This window comes from Metopolophium dirhodum, chromosome 8, assembly GCF_019925205.1.
Source record: "Metopolophium dirhodum isolate CAU chromosome 8, ASM1992520v1, whole genome shotgun sequence".
Classification (NCBI taxonomy): domain Eukaryota; kingdom Metazoa; phylum Arthropoda; class Insecta; order Hemiptera; family Aphididae; genus Metopolophium; species Metopolophium dirhodum.
In genome coordinates, this window is record NC_083567.1 from 23,301,249 (window position 1) to 23,324,077 (window position 22,829).

The window sequence follows — 22,829 nt, forward strand, 5'->3', positions numbered from 1 at the left end:
CAAGCGTTTGACAGGGTCTGGCATGACGGATTACTGTACAAACTCAAAAGTTTTCTTCCCCACCCGCTCTTTCTTCTAATCAAATCTTACTTAACCGATCGTCACTTTCAAGTACATTATCGCTCTGCATACTCAGAAATAACCAAAATTAATGCTGGAGTCCCACAAGGGGGCATCCTATCTCCAACTCTATTCAACATATATGTCACCGATCAACCCACCACGCCCCAAACCATGGTGGCTGATTATGCTGACGATAAAGTAATCTTATCAATTAGTGAAAACCCGGTAGCTGCCTCATCAAACCTGCAACTCCACCTCAACCTAATGTCTAACTGGTACGACAAATGGCGTATCAAAATAAACCAAAACAAATCAAGTCACACTACATTTACTCTCAAGAAGGGTATTTGTCCAACTGTTACATTAAATAACATCCCAATTCCCACATCGGACACAATAAAATACCTGGGACTCCATCTTGATAAACGTCTAACATGGAAAAATCATATACGAACCAAAAGAATGACTCTCAACGCCCGTATGCGCATCCTAAATCCTCTGATAACGAGAAATAATAAAACAAATATGAAAGTCAAACTTCTAATTTACAAGACCCTCCTAAAACCTATTTGGACTTATGGTATACAGCTCTGGGGCTCAGCAAAAAAATCCAATACCAATAAAATCCAAGTGTTCCAAAATCTAGCTCTCCGTCGTCTGTCCAATGCACCACCATACGTTTCTAACCTAACATTGCATAATGATTTTCACTTAAAAACCATCAATGAAGAAGCTCAATCATTTTACTTGCGCTTCCGTACACGACTTCTATCTCACCAAAATCCTCTTATTAAAAACCTCTCCTCTCTAACCCTCCCAGGGAATCCAAGGCGCAGGCTAAAAAGGAAATGGTGTCGTGACCTAATACAATTATAAATTTAAAATATAGTATGTTCATTACATGTATATATTCATTTTAATCTCAACATATTGCAAAAAAAAAAAAAAAAATAAAAAAATAAAAAACAAAACATATATATAAATAATTCATGCTAAGTGTCGTCAGTGGGCGGCTTCTTACTCAATTTTTCATGCCATGTTTTCTCTTAGCACATAAGCTTATTGTACTTACTTGTATAGATTGTTTATATTCTAATAAATATTAAAAAAAAAAAAAATATAGACAAGGAATGTAAAAATATTTATGAATTATACGTACGTATAGTTAGTTAAAACTTAATCTTGCAGCATTAATTGTAATTGATTGTTATGTAATTTTAAATTATCAAATACATTTTTTTTAATAGATAAAATGTTACCGTTGGTTTTATAATTTTAGGTTATTTATAAAATTTAATATTTCTAGCTTATTCAGTCATTGATACTACAAACTTGAAAAGTTGTAGCTATTGTAGGTGGTATGCCATCTATGAACTTCTAATTTTTTTATCAAAAAAGAAAAAAACTTGATTGACACTGCAGTATTGGCGTATTGCACTTGGTCCCACCACTACATCTAATAATCTATAAAAGCAACGTTCTTATTTCTGACTCTGAATCGAGTGTAATAAAATTCACTCTGTAAAAAAAAAGAAAATGTTTTTATTTTTAATTTAAAAATAGTTTATTTTATGATATTTTATATTAAAACGGTAATGATTGAGGTTGGGATTATAATGAACTTTGCATTGTTTTCCAAATCCACGCGATACTCGTTTTATAACATAAATACATTGAATTTTTTGACGATTTTAAATTTAAGGCCATTTTTTGCATTTAAAGATTTTTAGAACATTTTGAAATTTATTCTAAATTTAAATTTAAAATCTTATTTTTAAATTTTCACATGTTTTTATATGATTTTATTGTAAATATATGATCTAAAGTTTAAACTTATAGTTACAGAAACAAAAAAATTAATTTTCAGATTAAATAAGTAGTCTAAATGATAAGTTCTATCTATTAAACTTTTCTACAATCATTTAAAAGTTTAAAATGTATATGTATAAGAATTTATATCTTTAATATTAAAAAGGTGGGTAAGTGGATATCGCTCTGCTGTACAGTAGGTTGCAAGTGGGTCACTATAATGGATGGTATTAAATTTGAATTCAATGATATAATATCATTGTATAAGAAAAACGATTCTCAGCGAAAACGGTCAGTCAGCCTATGATATTACCAAGTATCAAGCCCGGATTAAGGGGGGGGCCAGGAGGGGCCATGGCCCTGGGCCCACGGATATTAAACAAAAGTGGGCCCTTGGCGAATAGTACTTTTTTTATTAAATCAGAAATATTTGGATATAGTAATAATAGTATATTTCGTAAATCAAAACTCAAAAGAAACATGTAAAATATAATATATTAAATGCGATAAAATACAAAGATTTGCAATGATAATAAATAATAATATAAACTTATATCATTATTATTATTATACATTAACGTTTCCTATAAGCTATACGCCTATACATAGAGTACTCTGTGGTGGGCTAAATACTATATTGATAATGGATATGGAATATGGATATCACCTATGTTATTATTATGCTATCGACTATCGTCTATTTTTAGCAGGATGATAATGATAATGCAATGGAATTATAGGAATCACGAGTACAGTCTGTACTACAGTGAATACCGTCGATTACGATTTACGACGGTTGAAACATCATTACTAATAATAGATTTAGTTATCAAACTGTTTTTGATGATAAAACATATTCCTCAATAATTATTATTTATTAACCAGACGAATTCTATTTATGTTATTTTTCTACGATAACAATACTGAAACAAGTCTTGTCTCTTGTATAGTCTTCAGTCGAAGTCATAATAACGTTTAACGTTTAACAGTGGTTAGTGTTAGTGTTTTGTTTTACAAATACAACTTATAACTTATATTATTGAAATTTGAAGTAAAAGTCGAATATGAGTGGCTGTAAAAAATATTTAAGCGGTGCTCAGAAGAGAAAAAAGAAGAAAGAAGATCTTTTAATGACATCTGCTGTTAAGTGCAATAAAATAACTGGATTTTTTTCTTTAACTAATGAAAGTGACGATAAACTAGTTTCAAATGTTATAGAAATAGATCATAGTATCTCAAAGGAAAATATAAACAATGAAACTAATATCAATTGTAAGTACCTTTGAATTTTAACTAGAATAATGAACGCATTCAAACAATAATATTTATAATTTATCATATTATATAACCCATGTTATGTTCATTGTTCAAACACTTAAGTTAAAAAATAAATGTATTTAAATAATTAAATATAATATATCAATATAATAAACATTTTCAATAATTATGTTAGGTATTGTGGATGGTACTGTGGATGGTATTGTGGATGGTATACTTGATGACACTATTGATATAAATAATCATTATAATATACCAGAAGAAGTTAATGCTATTAGTATTGCATGTATGTCATGTAAGTATATAAAATAATATATTAATAAGTAATTAGTATAATACAGTTTAAAATAGGTAAAGTATTTAAATAAAAGTATTTGATTCTTAAATACAAACACATCCAAGACCGTATTTAAAATACTTTCCAAATACTTTATTCGAGAAGTATTTAAAAAGTATTCTAAATACAATAAAAATATTTAAATACATTTACTCAAATACTTAACAAGACTGGACTATAATATAAATAATATAATACATTTTAAATTTAAATATTAATTTTTTTTAGATGATAATGCCAAAAATGTTTCCAGTAATTTAAAAGATAAAATTAATTTGCATGTTGACTTAAAAGAAACTGTTCAGACTGATCACTTAAACAATACTCATTGTAAGTACCTATCAAATATAAATTAATTATAGGTATCTATAGTTTAAATTTTAAATTATTTATTTGTAGGTTTATCACCGGCCAAACAAAATCAAAGTAATAATGGTCTTGAAAATACTAATTCTACTTGTAAGTATAAAAATTAATTTTTTTCACAATATTTGGTGGTTAATGTTTTATTTTCAATATTTGTTATTATTAAAGCTGTTAAGGATACTACGAATATTGGTACAATACATCATGCAGATATTGATGATAACAGCTTTGATGAATTAACCGTTAAAGATCCATATTTTTGGCCAAGTAAAATAAATGATGATTTTGTGGATTATTGTATTAAAAAAGGGCCATCATTTTTTCAAAATAAACAAAAATCGTATACTCAATCTGCACGCATTAGTGGTAAATATAGTACTTAATCATTATTTATTTTTATTGTTATTACTTGTTAAATTTTTTTAATAATTTTCAATAAAGAATTTTTTTTAATAAAACATTCTTATTATAATTTATTTATGTTTATATATCATTGATGTTTAATAATTAAGTTAATTTATTTGATTTTTAGATCATAAAAGACATTTAACGCCTGCAATGTTTGAAAGAACTTTACCTAATGGACAAATATGTGATCGGCTGTGGCTTTTGTATTCTCCAAGTCAGGGTTCAGTATTTTGTTTTATGTGTAAGCTTTTTTCAAAGAATCGTGAAAACTCTTTTGTAAAAAATGGGTTTGATCAATGGAAAAAATTTGAAAAAATATCATACCACGAAAACAGCATGTATCACAGAGAAGCAAATACTACATGGCTACTTCGAGAAAACTCATTAAATTCCGTAAATCAACAAATCTGTAAGCAAATATCTACTGAAACTCAATATTGGATTGATGTTTTAAAACGCGTTGTAGCAGTTATTAAATATTTATCTTCACGTGGTTTACCATTTAGAGGAGACAATGAAGTATTTGGAGTAAAAAATAATGGAAATTACTTAGGACTTCTTGAACTAATTTCTGAGTTTGATCCATTTTTGAAAACCCATATTGAATTGCACGGTAATAAAGGGAGAGGTCATCCATCATACCTATCTACAACAATTTTGAACGAATTAATAACTCTGATAAAGAGACGTGTTATTAATTATATTGAAAATGAAATCAGAGAAAGTAAATATTTTTCATTAATTTTGGACTCAACTCCGGATTTATCTAAGGTAGATCAAATGGCAATAGTATTAAGATATTGTACATCACATAATGTACAAGAGAGATTATTAGAGCTTAAACCTATTGATAGTCACAAAGGTGAGTCAATCTTTAAATTGTTAGAAGATTTTCTTAAAAATTCTAAACTTGATATTTTAAATTGTCGCGGTCAGTCATATGATAATGCTCCTAATATGAGTGGAACTTATGAAGGACTACAAGCATATGTAAAAAAAAAGTGTGATTTAGCTATTTATGTACCTTGCACTGCTCATTCACTTAACCTAGTCGGAGTTCACAGTGTGAATTGTTGCTTAGAAGCAGTAAATTTTTTTGGGTTTCTTCAGTCACTGTATAATTTTTTCAGTAGTGCTACTCACAGATGGAATATATTAACTACATCTATAGAAAAAAGTGATAGTAATCGATTACTAGTATTAAAATCTTTAAGTGATACTAGATGGTCATGTCATACAGAGTCTTGTAAAGCATTAATAAATAATTACACTAAAATTATTGAAGTATTAGAAACTATAATAAGTCCTAATAGTAAAGAAAATGAAGATACTAAAAGAAATGCTAGACCATTATTAAAAAAAATTTTAAAAAAAGAAACTGGATACATGGCACTTTTATGGAATGACATTTTAGAAAGATCCAACAAGACCTCAATACAGTTGCAAACAATAAATTGTGATCCTTTAAAAGCTCTTAATTTACTTATATCATTAAAGCATTATGTATCAAATTTGAGGAAGTGCAGTACATTATATGAAAATAAAATAAATCAACTTAGTCCTAAAATAAAAGAGAAATACTCCGATGAACAAGAGAGAATAAAAAAAAAGAAATTTCCAAATGACTCTGGTTGTAATCAGGTATCTTTAAGTGGTCATGACAAGTTTAGAGTAGAGACTTATTATGTTATTATAGATAGTTTTTGTTCACAATTAGAAAAACGAATTGAAGCTTATAGTTTTCTAAAAAACAATTTTTTGTTCATCACAAAATTACATGTTGTTTTACCACAAGATACTGATGAAGAAGAAGAAGTTAATAAAAGTCTTGAAAATTTTATTTTATTGTATAAAAAAGATGTTGATAATACTATACAAAATGAAATTATACAATTCAAAAAATATTGGTCTATCAGTAAACCTTCATATGATGACACACAAGATTATCTGCTAGATATTTGGAAGCATTTCAATGAAAAAAATCTATTACTTTCTTTTCCTAATTTGTATACTGCAATTAAAATATATCTAACCATACCTATTGCAAATTGTTCGGCTGAAAGAGCATTCTCCAAATTAGCTCGAATAAAAAACAAGTATAGAACAAGCTCTTCTCAAGAAAATTTAAATAGTTTTATGGTTTTGTGTTCAGAGAGTGATGTTTTGGAGGTAATTAATACCGATGATATAATTAAAGAGTTTGCTGCCCAAAAATCTAGAAAAAAATATTTTTAATAAAATTTTTATTTTTGTATTTAAAAAAAAAATAAGAAATAAATTGATGAATATATTTTTTTTTCTGAAATATTTTTATTTGTGGGTCACCAAAATTTTGATTATGGATATGGGCCCCTAAAATTGTTTGGCCCCAGGCCCAAAATTATCTTAATCCGGGCTTGCCAAGTATATTTGATGATATTATTGTGAATAAAGTAATGTATATATAACCTATTTACGTGAAGCCTTGTTTTCAATTTTCAATCCTGACCTGTAAAAGTTGAACATTTTATGAAATTTGAACAACAAAATAATTATAAAATTATAAATTTGATAAATTATGTCAACATTTGAACTTTAAATGCTTATAAAAATATATTGTGTCTATGTATTTTTAATATTTTTCAACTGCTATTGTAACAATATATCAGGAGCCTTGCATTAGGGAAGTTTCAGGAGCTTTGCACAAAAAATTTTTTAATGATATTTATATAAAAAAAAACTAAAAAATTGAAAATAGACAATGTCCGTAGACAGCTCAAAAAGTGTCAAATTATTTTCAAAATTTTACCGTGTGTAGAAAATGCTAATATAAACGTTTAGTCAAAATTTCATGTACCTACGGTCATTTGTTTTAGAGTTACACCAAAAACCAAAATCGATTTTCTCATAAACAGATTTAGCGTAAAAATTCCCGTTTTTCCTTAATTTTTCTTTTGTTTTTCACGTCACGTTTGAAAACTACTGAGACATTTTTACTTTTGACCCCCCTAAAGTACTAACTAGATTCACTTTCCTATCAGAAAAGTTACTGTTTTGAAGAAAATCCAAGCACTTTTACTGTCCTAAAAAGTGATAACACACACACAAAAAAAAAAAAAAACACATCATTGTAAAATCAATACATTCATCACTTCGCTCAGAATCTTAAATAAAAATAATTTAGTCCACTATTTAGAATTGTTAGGTCAGTTTTAGTTTTTTTAAAACATTAAAATCATCAATGATAATTAGTGTTTGAAGTATGAAATATTTCATGTGAAATATTTCATTTGAAATATTTCATTTGAAATATTTCACTACATGGTGAAATATTTCACAAAAACGTGAAACATTGTATTTTTTTTTGAAATCAAATTATAATGATTGTTTTTTATCAATTATTAATAGTACATTCCATGAGTTCTTGGTATAATCATTGATATTAACAATATTAATGCAATGAGTGCCGTGGTTGACATATTATACTATTTATACTATATTAGGGTCTTGTTTTCGGCTGTTTATAGCAAAAATTGGTTTTTTCCCCAGAAATGGCTCTTATCGTCGACGACGGCGACGATGCAAGGATGGTTCTATTATTGTGAATTGTGACTAAATATATTATATAAGTATAATATTTATTACACAGTTGACAGTCAATAACTTATTATCGCAATCATAATCTTAACGTTATAAACTTATAACTTATATATAGTTTCTAACTTGAAAAATATGCATGGCTTATTATTAGGGCTAGGGACTTCTAGGAGTTTGCATGTTTTTCAATAATCATTCAAAATATAGCTAAGTAATATAGAAATTTGTTTTATGGTAATACGAGTTCATATTTAAAATTTATAGTTGCATATTTTGCATATTTGACCATTTTTTAATTATAATTGCATATTTGAGCATTTTTAATATTAAAATGGTAGTTTTATAATTAAATAAATATTTTATAAAAACAATTTTAAATTTAGATCGATTTCCTAGACCAGAAATATTAATTTTATGGTTTTATTAGTATTGTTGTTTTTCTCGCCGAACGCTCCCATTGTTATTTATGGACTATGGCTACTAAATAGTATACTTCACACGTGATTCCGATAGGCGATATCCGTCAGCCGATAATATTACCAAAATAACATTCTATGAAATTATGACATATATTTATAATCCCGTAGACAGGACGTTCCGTGATATTTTTATTTTTGATTAGTTGACAGTTGTTGTGCGTTCTTCGTATCGTGTTTTCGTGCCGTGATATTTTCTTTTTGAAAAGTATCGTACTATTGCGTGAATTCTCAATAAAATAATTAAAATGCCTAGACCAAAGTCTAAAGTTTATGATCGGCTAAACAATTTTGTAAAAGAATTCGGTGAAACAATATTTTTGGCAGATAACTCTGTTTTATTTTGTAAAATATGTGACATTAAAGTTAGTGCTGAGAAAAGATTTACTGTTATTCAGCATATTAAAACAGCAAAACACATCCAGGGTTTAAATCGACTACAATTGAAACCAACTAAAACTCAGCAACTTGTATCCACGTCTTTCTCCAAGAAAAACGATTTTAATAGAGACTTATGTAAAGCGATGTTATCAGCCAATATACCATTGTATAAACTGGAAAATAAAAATTTTCGAGAATTTTTGGAGCTATACACTAAAAAAGAAATACCGAAAGAAGCCACTCTCCGTAAAGGTTATGTCGACGATTTATTTTTAGAAACAATTGAAAAAATTAAAAAATGTGTTGACGGAAAAAAATTTGGGTCTCGATAGACGAAACCACTGACGCAGAAGGACGCTTTATTGCCAACGTTATAATTGGAACTCTTTCAGTAGACGATCCGGGTAGTATTTTTTTGTTGAATTCGGAAAAGTTAGAAAAATCAAACCATTCGACCACTTTTAAGCTTTTTGACCAATCATTGAACTTGCTCTGGCCACAAGGTGTGAAATACAATGAAGTGCTTTTATTTGTAACCGATGCCGCGCCTTACATGATTAAGGCCGGCAAAGCGATTCAAAATTTGTACACTAAAATAATTCATGTAACCTGCTTGGCACACGGGCTTCATCGTGTTGCTGAAGAAATAAGAAACCAGTATAAAAACGTCGACCAACTCGTATCTAATGTGAAAAAAACTTTTCTTAAGGCACCGTCACGTATTCAAACATTAAAATCTGTTGCATCTGATATTCCATTACCTCCGCAACCAATTTTAACCAGGTGGGGTACATGGATTGATGCTGCTTTATATTATTGTAAACATTTTGAAATAATTAAACAAGTTATTGATATGCTTAATGAAAACGATGCAGAATCCATCAAAAAATGTAAGAAAATTTTAAAATCAAATAATTTGGAAGCAAATTTAGCTTTTATCATGTCAAATTATGGATTTATTTCTACATCTATCACTCGACTTGAAACCAAAGGCATGTCACTTACTGAATCCATTAAAATTATTAAAACTACAAAAGAATCTATACATTCAGCAAAAGTTGGTGGATGCGCTCAAGCTAAGGCAATTGATGAAAAATTCCAAAAAGTTATGGAAAAAAATGTTGGATTTGTGCAACTACAAAAAATATCAGACATTATAAATGGACAAAATGAATCTATGGACGAATTGCCAACAGATATTAGTAGTGGTGATATTCCGTTTTTTAAGTTTGCACCAATCAGTTCTGTTGACGTGGAACGTTCTTTTTCAAAGTATAAAAATATTTTGGCTGATAACAGGAGGTCATTCGAATTTTCCAACTTGAAAAAATATCTCATAGTTCAATGTAATGCTCAAGGTAATAAATACAATATTAATTAAAACAATTTACAAATATATTCAATTTAAAAATGTTTTTTTTTTTTATTTTAGACTAGAACTCGGGTGATAGAAGAAAATCAATTATTTATTATGACAAGTCTTTTTACTCTAAATTAAAATTTTATTAATTATGTCTACATATTAAAATAAAAAGGTTTTTATTAAATACTGTTATTTGTTTTTTTTTAGTGCATATTTTAATAGCATATTTGGTAATTTTTAAAGGCATAAATGCATACATATTTTAAGGTTTTTTAGGGAATGAAGTCCCTAGCCCTACTTATTATCATAAAATTATTATTAGACCTATAGACATTTAATATTTATCATATAATCTTTTAATTTTTATAATAATTATTAGTGTACGAACGTTTATCGACATAGTACGTGCTATATGCCTATGTAGTATAGACGTATAGTATAGCATATGTCATCATGGGAAAACATAGTGCAAAAATACATAAAGTGTTTAGAGAATTGAGCGACAAAAAACAAAATAATACTATTAAAAAAACTTGTAATTATTGCAATTGGACCACAGTTAAAAACGCAACTCGTCAATTAAACCACATTTTAAAGTGTAATAAATGCCCAAAAAATATAAAAGACGCCTTTCAATCGGATTCAGGTATGTATAAATATTATTTTTTAAATCTATCAGTTAACGTTAAAACGTTTTTGAATCCATGAATACCACTTTCTTACTGATAGTTAATAGTTTCAGTGTTTTTATTTAATGGAAAAATATATAATGTTATTCGTAGATTTAAAACCGTTGAACGTCACGACTCACCGTGTAAAATTGTAAAAGTAGACATTATAGTGGCTATAGCCTATAGGTACGGTGATTAGATAGATGTCCAGATATTTTTTTTTTTAAAGTACATATTATAATTTATATTATATAAAATATATTACTTACATTAATAAATTATTAACCTTTATTTATTTTGAAACTTAACATATTGACTTAATATAGTTTTTAATCTTACTTTTCAATAAATCCTGTGAGTTTCATGACTAAAAACATAACTTCACTAATAATAAAATTTAATCAACACCTTAAGTAGGTACCTATTTAGTTATTAGATTGAATTTACATTTATATTTGTAGACCACACATTACATAAATCAATACAAATATTATAAAACTGCTTAGCACATATTAGTTATTTAGTATTAATAACAAAAATTAGTCATAATAATATAAATTATAATACATATATTTATCAATTATCATATTTTGTTATTGTCTTATTGATAAAAACTAAAAATGTCTACAAATTGATCAATTCAGGCCATTTAAATCATTTTTCCATTTGCAATTAAATCTTTTCAAATCAATACATTTTTATGTACTGAAGTGCTAAGGCTCTTATTCAGGACAGTAGTATAAGTTTCCAAAAGCAAATTGGTATTGTCTTTATAAATTCATTAACAGCCAATAGGTATGTCTAGTCACCGTAAAGCCTATGGACTATATGTATTGTAAATGTAATCCTGATAATATAATGATATATTCTTTGTAATTAATAGGATCTTTCCAATCAGTGAATGATGTGGAAAATACTGATGATACCATTGAAAACAATATATGTGATGAACCTGAGCCAACTTCAAGTTCAAATAACTGCAATACGTTGGACTCTTGGATCACTAATATTGGTACCACGTCCACCCCTAATAAAGAATTTAAACAAATAAGGGATAGTACTTTATCTGATACAAAATGCTTGTCTGCAAGTTCTTTTACATCATCTACTTTGAGTAATATTTCCACGATGCAAACATTTGTTGATAAAGTAACTAAGGATGAAAAATATAAATTTAGACTCAATGTTAGCAAAAGCTATCTATGCAAGTGGATCACCTTTATCACTTCTTGATAATATTTATTGGACGAAACTGTTTGAAAAAATAAGGCCAGCTTATGTATTACCTTCTTCTTATCAACTATCGAATAAACTTTTGGACAGTGAAGTTAATGGTATAAAATGTTTTGTTGAGAAACTTATTGTTGGATCACACTGTCTAGGGTTGATGTGTGATGGTTGGTCGAATATTAGAAATGAAAGCATTATTAATTTTGTAATAACAACACCCAAACCTGTGTTTTATAAATCTCTACCCACTTTAACTGAAAGACATACAGGTAATTATATGGCAAAAGTAATGATAGAAATTATTGAAGAAGTTGGACCAGGAAAAGTATTTGGAATAGTAACTGATAATGCTGCTAATATGAAAAAAGCTTGGCGAGAAATAAATAATAAGTATGAGCATATTACAACATATGGTTGTGTTGCGCATGCATTAAGTTTATTAATAAATGATATTATATCTTTAAAACCATTTCAAATAGTCATAAAAGGTGGAGTTGCAATTGTCAATAACATTAGAAGACGACACGTGTTACATGCAATATTTAATGAAAAACAAAAAGAATCGAGTATAAATAAAAAAAAATCGCTGATGTTGCCTGTTCAAACCAGATGGGGTTCAGTAGTAGTTTTTCTTAACAGTCTTTTAGCTAATAAACAAATAATACGACTCTTAAACATAGATGAGCGGTGCGAAGAAGACATTATACCAAGTGTGAAACAATTTATAAATAATGATACATTTTGGGACCGTATAAAAAATTTACACAATTTTTTAAAGCCCATAGCATACTGGATTACAAGAATAGAAAGTGATTTACCACAACTCAGTATTGTTCCAGAGATATTTGTTGAAATTAAAAAACAATATGATACTTGTATAAAAAATGTTTCTTGTTTTGAGACTGAAAAAAATATAATTAAAAATAAAATTCAATCAAGAAAAGAATTTAGTGTTCAACAAATTCATTTAGCTGCAAATGTACTACATCCAAAGTATCGTGGAAATAATTTGACTGCAGATGAAAATATTGAGGCTGCTACATTCATTCATAGACTATCTACAATATGTTTGGATATTGATGAACAGAAAGTCATGTATGATTACGCTCAGTATAAGGTAAATTAAAAAAATGATGGTTTTTTCAATGAATCTTTATTTCTTCAAAGAGATAAAATAATAAATAAGTAAAATATAAATTGTAGTAAATACATTTTCCATTTTGTTAATAATTTATTTTTAATGTAGGTTAAAGAAGGGATTTTTTCAAATACCTATGTATGGGAGGCGTGTGTCAATTTAGAACCAATTGTGTGGTGGAATGCTTACTGTTCATCTACTGCAGAACTTTCAAAGTTAGCCTCAAAGATTTTGTCACTACCTGCTACATCAGCTGCTTGCGAAAGAACATTCAGTACATATAAATATGTGCATTCGTCCAAAAGAAATAGACTTACCAACAGCAGAGCAGGAAAATTAGTTTATGTCAAACACAATTTAAAGGTGAGATTAATCAAACATAGTTTGTATTTTCATTATTATTTACAGTATTCAATTTGAAATATATTTTTGTTGGTAGTTGAAGGAAGAACAAGAAAAACAAGTAAATCCACCACTTGCCCAGCAAGATTATTATGAAAAACTGTTAGAAGAATTTGAAGAAGACAGTTATAATGAGTTACAACTAGAAGAAATTGAAGAAGACAGTAATAATGAGCTACTACAAGAAATTGAATGTGAAGACAATACTAAAGAGAGTGACTGTAGTGTTATAAGTGTTAACTTGGAAAATGAAGAAGAACAGAACTCAGACATTGATATGGATAGTACTGAAATAGATGAACTTATGAATATGATAAATTCATAAAATAATAATATTATGATAACTATTATATTATGTTTATGGTTTTTATTTATAAAAATTATTATATTATAATAATTTATCAATTCCTTTTAGGCTTTAGGTATATCTACTAAACTAAACTATATTCAGTAGTTATCTACTAGTTATCACTAGTATAACTATTAAAAACTTGGCCATTTACCTGCATACCACATTTATATTTGTATATATAAATCTATAATAAGTATTTAATTTTATAAAAGTGTATGGTACACTAGCTAATGTAAGCATTTGGTATACTTAATAATATAGACATAGACATATAGTATCATTTAAACATTTTTGTATGTTTTTTTATCAATTTAAAAATGTTGAATACTATTTTAAATGTATAATACCAAAAAAACCATCACTAATGAGTAGGTAATGAGTAATTAGTGATTGGTTTCAGTAGTATAAAATTATAAAAGTAAATTATGACAACTACATACATAAAAATAAAACTTGTTTAAAAAAAACAAAATTTATTAAAATACTGAAATATTTCATTTTTTTAAATTTCATGAAATTTTTAAACACTAATGATAATATATGAAAATCAACCCAGAAAAAGCCAAGGGAGGGGCAATTGCCCTTACTTGCCCCCCCTGCGGACGCCCTTGTTAAACATTTCAAGCAGTTTTGGGATCAGTTAAAACCAACATTTGATGGAAATGATGTACTCAAGATATTTGAATGGATAACTGAATGTAATGTTATTAATATTTTTCCTAACATTCATATTGCTTTAAGAATATATCTTACCATTCCTGTTGCTAATTGTACTGCAGAGAGAGCATTTTCGAAGATGGCCAGAATTAAAAAATAAAAATAGATCTTCACAAACATAAGATAATTTGTCATCATTAATGATTTTATCGACAGAAAATGATGTTCTTCAAAATTTAAGCTTCGATAAAACATAAGAAATATTTGCTACTCAAAAAGCTAGAAAAAAACTTTTACTTCAACAATACTTAATTTTATTTATAAATATGTATTTAAAAAAAAATTATGTTTTTAATATTTTTATTCTCATTAATTATCATATATTATCATTTATTATTATTATTATTATCATATTTAAATAAAAAGGTTTAAATTTGTTTTATTTTTATAATTTTAAAGAATTGTTTTTATTGATGGGGGCCCACAACCGTGTATTGGCCCCTGGGCCCCTGAATGTCTTAATCCTGGCTTGGCCATAGACCAGGGCCGCCCCGAAGGGGGGTTCTAGGGGGTGTCCCACCATCCTAAGCGTACAATATGTATATGTCAGTTGGCACATTGATACATTAACGCCCCTGCAAACCCTTTTTCATCTAAACGAGTCAAGAATTTGCAAAAATTGAAAAAGTGCTCCTACCTAAGTTTTCGAAACTAAAAAAATTGAAAACTGGCAATATCCGTAAAGAGCTTAAAAATAGCAAAATTGTATGGTGTGTAGAAAATGCTTATATAAACATTCAGTAAAATTTTCATGTATCTGCATTTATTCGTTTTTGAATTACAACAAAATAACAAAATCACTACATGAGAAATCGAGTGAATATCCAATATTGTAAAAATATGAACTTTAAACGCTCATAAAAAATTTTATTTGATTGAAAGACATTTTTTTTTTTATAAAGATAGATAAACTTAGGAATAATCTTGTAATACATTTTCAAATCTTAGATTTAAAAAAATCCTGTTTTTTCTTAATTTTTATGTTGTTTTTCCCGGTGCTTTTGAAAACTATTAAAAAATTTAAAATTTGACATCCCAGGTGCACCAACTGGATTCACTTTCCCATCGAACAAAAAACTGTTGAAGAAAATCAAAGCAGTTTTACCCCCGAACCCAGGGACGAACCGAAGGAGGGTTATGGGGAGTGTTACAACCCCCCACTCAATAATATTTAATTTTCAGTCGGCAAAATGAATTAAACCAATGTTTTTAAGACGAGGAAAGGAAAATTAAATAAATTGTTTAAATGTTAATATTGTTTTAACTCAATATCTTCGTAATGGGTTATGAAGCGGATTCGCAAAAGTATAGTGAGACTGCGAGATACGGCAGTCGGTACAAGATAAAAACCTAATGAACGGCTCATAACCATAAGAGCAACTAGGAGGGGGGCCTAGCCCCCGGAAAATAAATTATTCATTTGTTTCCTAAAATATTAATAAATCTTTAAAAATTAAACTGTATTTCTTACTTTTTTTTTGGGAAAAAATGTAATTATCTAATTTTTATTTAAACTACAATTATTTTATATTGCCTATGATAAAATATGGTAAATATTATTATCTGTATGCCTGTATTTGTTTGAAGGAAACGATTTATGTCGGTATATTGGTAAAATTGTTTTACATAATGTTAATGAATATGCACTGAACTAAAGTATAGACTTATAAGACAGTGAATTGCGGAATAAAAATCCCCGGAAAAAAACTCCCGACGATTAATCCCGGAAAAAAATCCCCCAGACTACTATGTTACTGACAACTAGGTACATGATATTGATTGATCAGAGATTTTTAAAAGCTAATTAGTGTAATAATTATCATATTATTAATATTTAATTACAACTATTTTATACTTAGTAGTACCTAGTATAGTATACCACCTACTTTTCATTAAAAAAATTAAAATATAATAAATAATTTACAAAAATTAACAATATTATTTTATTTTATACCACGATTTTAAGCAATATATTATGTTAATAGTTTTTTTAAAAGATTAGATACCTATTACCTACATTCATTGATTATTTGATAACTATTTGGATTATTTGACATTCGAAATATTTTTATTTTTTATTTTATAATATTTTAAATATTGTATCGATAAATGAAACTTGTAAAATCGATTTCTAATAGTAATAATTATTATTAATATTGAAATTTTGCTTATCGCCATTTATATATTATTAGGAAATGTAATATTTTATTTTGGGGATATATTATAATATATAATATAAATCAAAAGACGATGATTACCGATTATCATGTATCGTAAATGATGTGTGTGTTTGATGTCTGTACAACTGTTGACAACAGTCTGCAAGCCTGGATTAAGGGGGGGCATGGGGGAACGGTCTATTGGGGGCCCATCTTTATCCCCAAAATATATTTTATTAACGCGTCCAATAGTTAAAAAAAAAAAATTATTTAAGTAGGTATGGTAGGTTAGGTTGACAACAATTTTTATTTTTTTTTGAGCATTTTAGATTACCGATTTAACTATATAAGTACCTATATAAAACGGTAGTTATATAAGAAAAAATTATTTAGCTCTTGTACCTAAATGAGAAATGAGGTATTTCAGTTAAAAGTATTAATGCATATTATACTAAACTTCAGAGGACCATAGTTAATAACCTAGCGAACCAAAATTGATCATTTGACTGTCAAAATGTTCAGAAAAAAAGCTTTACCGGAATCCATCAAAAAATATAGTAGTTACCATTTGAAAAAATAAAGTCGATTTTATTATTGGTACAACTGCGTGTTGAAAAATTTTAAAAATGTTATAAAAAGTTGCGTGTTAAAAATAAAGAAACACGTGTCTTTTTTTGTTTTAACGAAATTCCCTATTATTGATCCATAATTGTTAAAAAAAAACCTGCGTACTTTGACATTTAATGACATACACTGTATATTTTTTATGTAGTAAAAAAAATAATAAGTTAGGTATTTCTATGTTTCAACTTCAAATTTAGTTCAAACTAAAAATTGAAACATAAGGTAGTAAAGAAATTATAAATTTAAAGCATGTAACTAAAAATAACTTAAAAGTTAACAAAAATTTTGAATTTCAAATTCTAGTCTGCAATTTTGAAGATTACGGGGGGGGGGGGGCATGATTTTTTTTTTGAGATCGTCCCTGCCCAAACCATGATTAAAGAAAAAAAATACACATCATTGTAAAATCAATACAATCATCGTTCCACTCAGAACCTATAAAATATAAATAAAAAAAATTAATTAAATAAAATAAAAATATGTTCTTTTTCAAGCTTAATGGGCCAATATAATGATTTTTTCCCGTGTCCCCGCAGCTAAAATTAATATCAACATTTCACATTTATTGTATTATACGGGCTAAATAAGGGTTTGACGAATTCTTATTCTAGAATAATATCATAATTAATAGTGAATATTGAAAAATATAAATAAAAAACATACTTTTATCAAGATTTTATGTTTAATGCCAGTACACTAAATATTGAGCTCAAATTTATACAATAGATGGTGCTATAAAAAAAATCAAAATTTCTAAGCTGAGTTTTTTCTTTAACATAGTATGAAATTGTAGAAACAAAAACATTTTGTGTAGCAAGAAAATTTTTTTAGGGTTTTATAATTATGCATGCATTTCAGTCGTCACTTTCGTTAACCACGACCCCTCACAAATATTACCAACGCCAGCCCTGAAAATCCCCAATAGTTTTCAAATTCGCAGGGAAAAACCACATAAAAATTAAGGAAAAACGAAATTTTTAGGCAAAATCGGTTTTCCACAAAATCGATTTTGGTGCTTGGTGTTACTCTAAAACAAATTAACATAATATATACATTAAATTTTTACTGGTCGTTTATATTTGCATTTCCTATACACGATACAATTTTCAAAACATTTTGATTTGTATTGAACAGTTTAGGAAAATTTTCTGTTTCCAATAATTTTAGTTCAGTGACGGTGCCATATATTTTTTTATTGGGGAGCGATACAGGGGCAATTTTTTTTCTGGTGGGGCATTTTTGTATCGCTATTCGATCAGCCACTGATTTGCTTATATACCATAATATATATTATATTCAGAAAGTATTGCTAAAAATGTTTTGGGTATAATATGCTATATTTCTAAATAATTAAATAATTACCTAATTATTAAAATGTCTTTATTTACCTACATATTTTTAACATAATGGTATAAGGTATAACCTAAAGTACTTATAATATGTTTTATATAAACTTGTAATAACTAATAAGGTTATAATATGACTTATGACATAGGTACGAATTGCATTTTCAGATTAGATTAAAATGTTCATAGATAAAAATATAGATACATTATCATTATTTGCATTTATGATAAAATTTAGTGATATCACAACAAAAACCCTTCATAAACTACGTGTAAAAATGGCTAAATTTAAGTAAACTTATTTTGTTTCAATAATTTATTTACTTGGCGAGGAATTATTTATAATAGTAGGAGTATAAATATTAATAATAATAAGTTATATTTTAACAGTCCTTCGCCATTTAATTAGTTTGTTCATCACACAATGTTTCTTTTAAGAAATAGTTCCTCGCCAAGTAAATAAAATTATTGAAACAAATACAAAATAAGTTTACTTAAATTCAATATACTAGCATTTATTCATATCACATCTTTATAGTGCTTAAAGATCTTATATTTTTTTTATTTAGCTATTTTTACACGTAGTTTACAAAGGGTTTTTGTTGTGATAAGTAGTCCACTAGAAGCGCTAGCACCGGCATTCAGATTTAAATCCTATGCCGTCTTATCAAAGCTTGTTGGGCACCATACTATCTAAAGCCGTGCTCATGACTCTGTGACCATTATTTAGTTGATTGTTATTTATAATTATAATGTTATCGACTATTCAACTATCGATACATACAATTGCATGTGACACGGTGTTTAATTTGACGACGATTGTTGATAATATAAATTCCTTCATCTCCAGAGACGGGGACACGAGTCGTGTACTGCGTAGTGCGTAGGTCGTAGGACACTAGGACAGCATCCGATTGAATGTTTTGTCGTTTCAATTGTAATTTGTAAATGATAATAATTGTTTTTTTAATCGTTCACTTAAATACAATAAACTCTATTGAAATTCTCGACCTAAAAGTGATTTAAAATGAATTATACTGTAATCGTTCTATAGTTTTACCTTCAACCGCAATTGTTTTTTGATATTCTTAAATTCTAAAATGGGAGGCAAAAGCTCCAAACATGATCGTGTTATAGAACCATTAACCTTCGACGAAAATGATTCTATTGATAAATTGATGAGCTACAAAGAAATCGTTACCTTGGACGAACTGTTACACAGGTGGAATTCATACTTAACTCATAACATGAACAGTCATATTAAACAATTGTTTGCAACCAACAAGCCGTGTCGACAGCGTGTGGTGCATGTCTATCGATGTTTATCGACCTGTGAAATGTACCATGAATCTTACCTTAAAATAATGTCAATTGTACTTGCAAAATCAAATATTGAACGATATACAATTGATCTTTTGGAAACCATAAATCTTTGTTTAAAGGATACTGATGAGTACGCCTACTGGATCAGAATTGGAGCCAAAGCACATACCATTCTTCAACTTTCATCTCAATTGTCTAAAGACGGTTTGACGGGTGATATTGCAGCATGGGTGAGAGGCAATACCCTTCTTGGACTTTTGCATAGAGCTCTGGTTACTACACTTTACTCAGTGCCACGTAAACTGGATTTACTTCCAGCTATTAATATAAATCAAAAGTACATACAGTCGTTCAAAACCATATTAGATCTTGGATGGATAATGTTCATAAAGAACAGTTTACCAGCTGATTGTCAAGATAGTTGGAGATTATTGTTTTCATCTACTTCACACGGTGAGAGCTTCCAATCACTCAGTGCTGCCATAATTGACCAAGGAAGTACAATTTTAATTTTAAAAGATAATTCTGGTAATATATTTGGAGGATACGCTTCACAATCGTGGTTATTAAGACCTAAATTTTATGGAGATTCAAGTTGTTTTGTCTTCTCTTTATATCCAAATTTGAATATATGTGCTTCTTCTGGACATAATGATAATTTTATGTACATGAATAGTGGTCAGCATACACTACCAAATGGCATAGGAATGGGGGGACAATTTGGCTATTGGGGATTATGGATAGATTCAGAGTATGGCATTGGCAAAAGTAGTCCTTCGTGTTCAACATTTAATGATTATTCAATGTTATCAGCTAACAAAGATTTCACAATTGATTCATTAGAAATATGGTGTGTTAAAGAAAAACCAAAACTAGATGATGAAGAGGAAGAAAGAAAACTTCCTTCAGATAGAGATGATTGGGATATGAAACTATTGGATATGGCTGGACGTACAAAATACTCGGATGGATTAAGAGATGAAGATGAATTTAAATGAGTACCAGTGACCTAACCTAACCAATGAAGGATGTTCAATTATTCAATTATGTTATTAGTTTAACTTGACTCAAATGATAACCGTTTTTAGTCTAATAAATTACATTTTTGCTTGGCATAAATCTTAATAAATATCTGATGTTTGATTATTATTTTTTTTAGTTTGTTTTATTTATTTTAACTGAGCAAGTTATGTTTAATTATTAATTTTAAATTATAAATACATATTTCTAAAATAACATTAAAAAAAGTCTGATTTTTTTAATTTAATAAATAATAAAAGCTTATTAAAAGGTTTGTGTTTATCTATATTATTCCTTTATTTTACTTGGAAACAATAAAAAAATTTATGGAACATAGAGATATACAATTACAATTTTTTAGAAATCTAATCTATTAAGGACGTCACATAAAAGGTTTATTCATAGGGCATCTCATGGGATTTTTGTTATACTTTAATTGTAAAACAACTTATGAGTATTTTAAGATGTACATACAATTTATAATTTTAAAATAATCATAACTCGCTTTGAAATTAAAATATAATAATCTGACCTTTAAATTTAATAAGAGATAAATTCACTCTAATTACTAAACTATCGGAGCTAAACGCGATCATCTGCTGACTGCAAAATGTGGTATGTCGTACATGGGTAAGACATATGCGAATGCGACATCAACTTAACATAACCATTGTCATTTGAAGAAGATAAGATACATTTTTGTCTCCCCATTTTTTGATGAAGATATTATTCAGCCTGCATTATATGACATTTTATAATAAAATTACGGTGGTATATACTAATAAGCAAAAACATTTTTTTGGTGCAGTTTTCTAATAAATTATTTTTATGGCACAAATATAAAACAAAATTACACTAAGTTGTAGAAGATAAATAATATATCATTTTACAATCATTAAGCTAAATTATTCTGACAATTAGTCACAGGTAAAACATGGTGAACCGTACATGCCTAAAACATTTTTGTGTTCAGTTACCATCCCAGTGCAAGCCACCATATGGCTTACAGTATAGACAGCTCTAAGTGGGCTTGGACATCATTACTTTAGAAATATGCCTTCCGCATTGAAATATTTAAGTAACAACCCCCCCCCCTGTTTTGAAGGAAGATAATTATTGTTAATGTTTCATAAAATTGTTTGTACTATGTACCCAATACGATAATGATAATAATAGGCATATAATTGTAATTGCAAAGTGTAATTAATAATTCTGCTATTACAACTGTTTAATATGTGTCATAATCATAAATCATATGTACATGATTACTTAACTACTGATCAAGAATAAAATATCACCATTTACCAATTTATAAACATTTTGAATGATTAAAATTAGATGAATTGTTCAAGAATAATGGACATTTTAATTTTTACTTAACCTTCAGAAAATCATAAACACAAGACTTGGTATTTTGTCATCACTTACCATTGGCAATTTAAATGTTATTTCAACTTGGTTACAATTAAATATAAACCTATGGCGTCAAACCAATTAGAACACTGTGTAACGGATACAGTTTTACAAATCCATATTGTGACATTGTTTACTATTTTATAGCTTTTAAGTTAAAGACATAAATATTAATTACGTGCTGATCTAGTTTAAAATACTATTTTTGATAGGTTTCATAAAAACTAAGCGTTTATTTATATTTTGTCTGCTTCAGCCACAACACATTTATTGTTGAAATTATTTTTAATGCTCCCCACAACACATTTATTGTTGAAATTATTTTTAATGCTCCACTGCAGATTTTCTTAACTACACATAGATTATAAAAATATGTG

General features: G+C 27.9%; 2 protein-coding genes across 2 annotated transcripts; both read left to right on the forward strand.

Moving 5' to 3' along the window:
* Positions 1 to 2,749: 2,749 nt before the first annotated feature.
* On the forward strand, positions 2,750 to 6,644 carry LOC132951212 (zinc finger MYM-type protein 1-like). The gene is made up of 6 exons (XM_061022982.1): positions 2,750 to 3,144; positions 3,326 to 3,445; positions 3,716 to 3,817; positions 3,887 to 3,946; positions 4,022 to 4,219; positions 4,386 to 6,644. The coding sequence occupies exons 1-6, from the start codon at positions 2,937 to 2,939 to the stop codon at positions 6,494 to 6,496; spliced, it is 2,799 nt and encodes a 932-aa protein (XP_060878965.1). The 5' UTR covers positions 2,750 to 2,936; the 3' UTR covers positions 6,497 to 6,644.
* Positions 6,645 to 19,391: 12,747 nt separating this feature from the next.
* LOC132950498 (MTOR-associated protein MEAK7) lies at positions 19,392 to 21,311 on the forward strand. Its single transcript, XM_061021994.1, has one exon. The coding sequence runs from the start codon at positions 19,797 to 19,799 to the stop codon at positions 21,015 to 21,017; it is 1,221 nt and encodes a 406-aa protein (XP_060877977.1). The 5' UTR covers positions 19,392 to 19,796; the 3' UTR covers positions 21,018 to 21,311.
* The last annotated feature ends 1,518 nt before the right edge of the window (positions 21,312 to 22,829 follow it).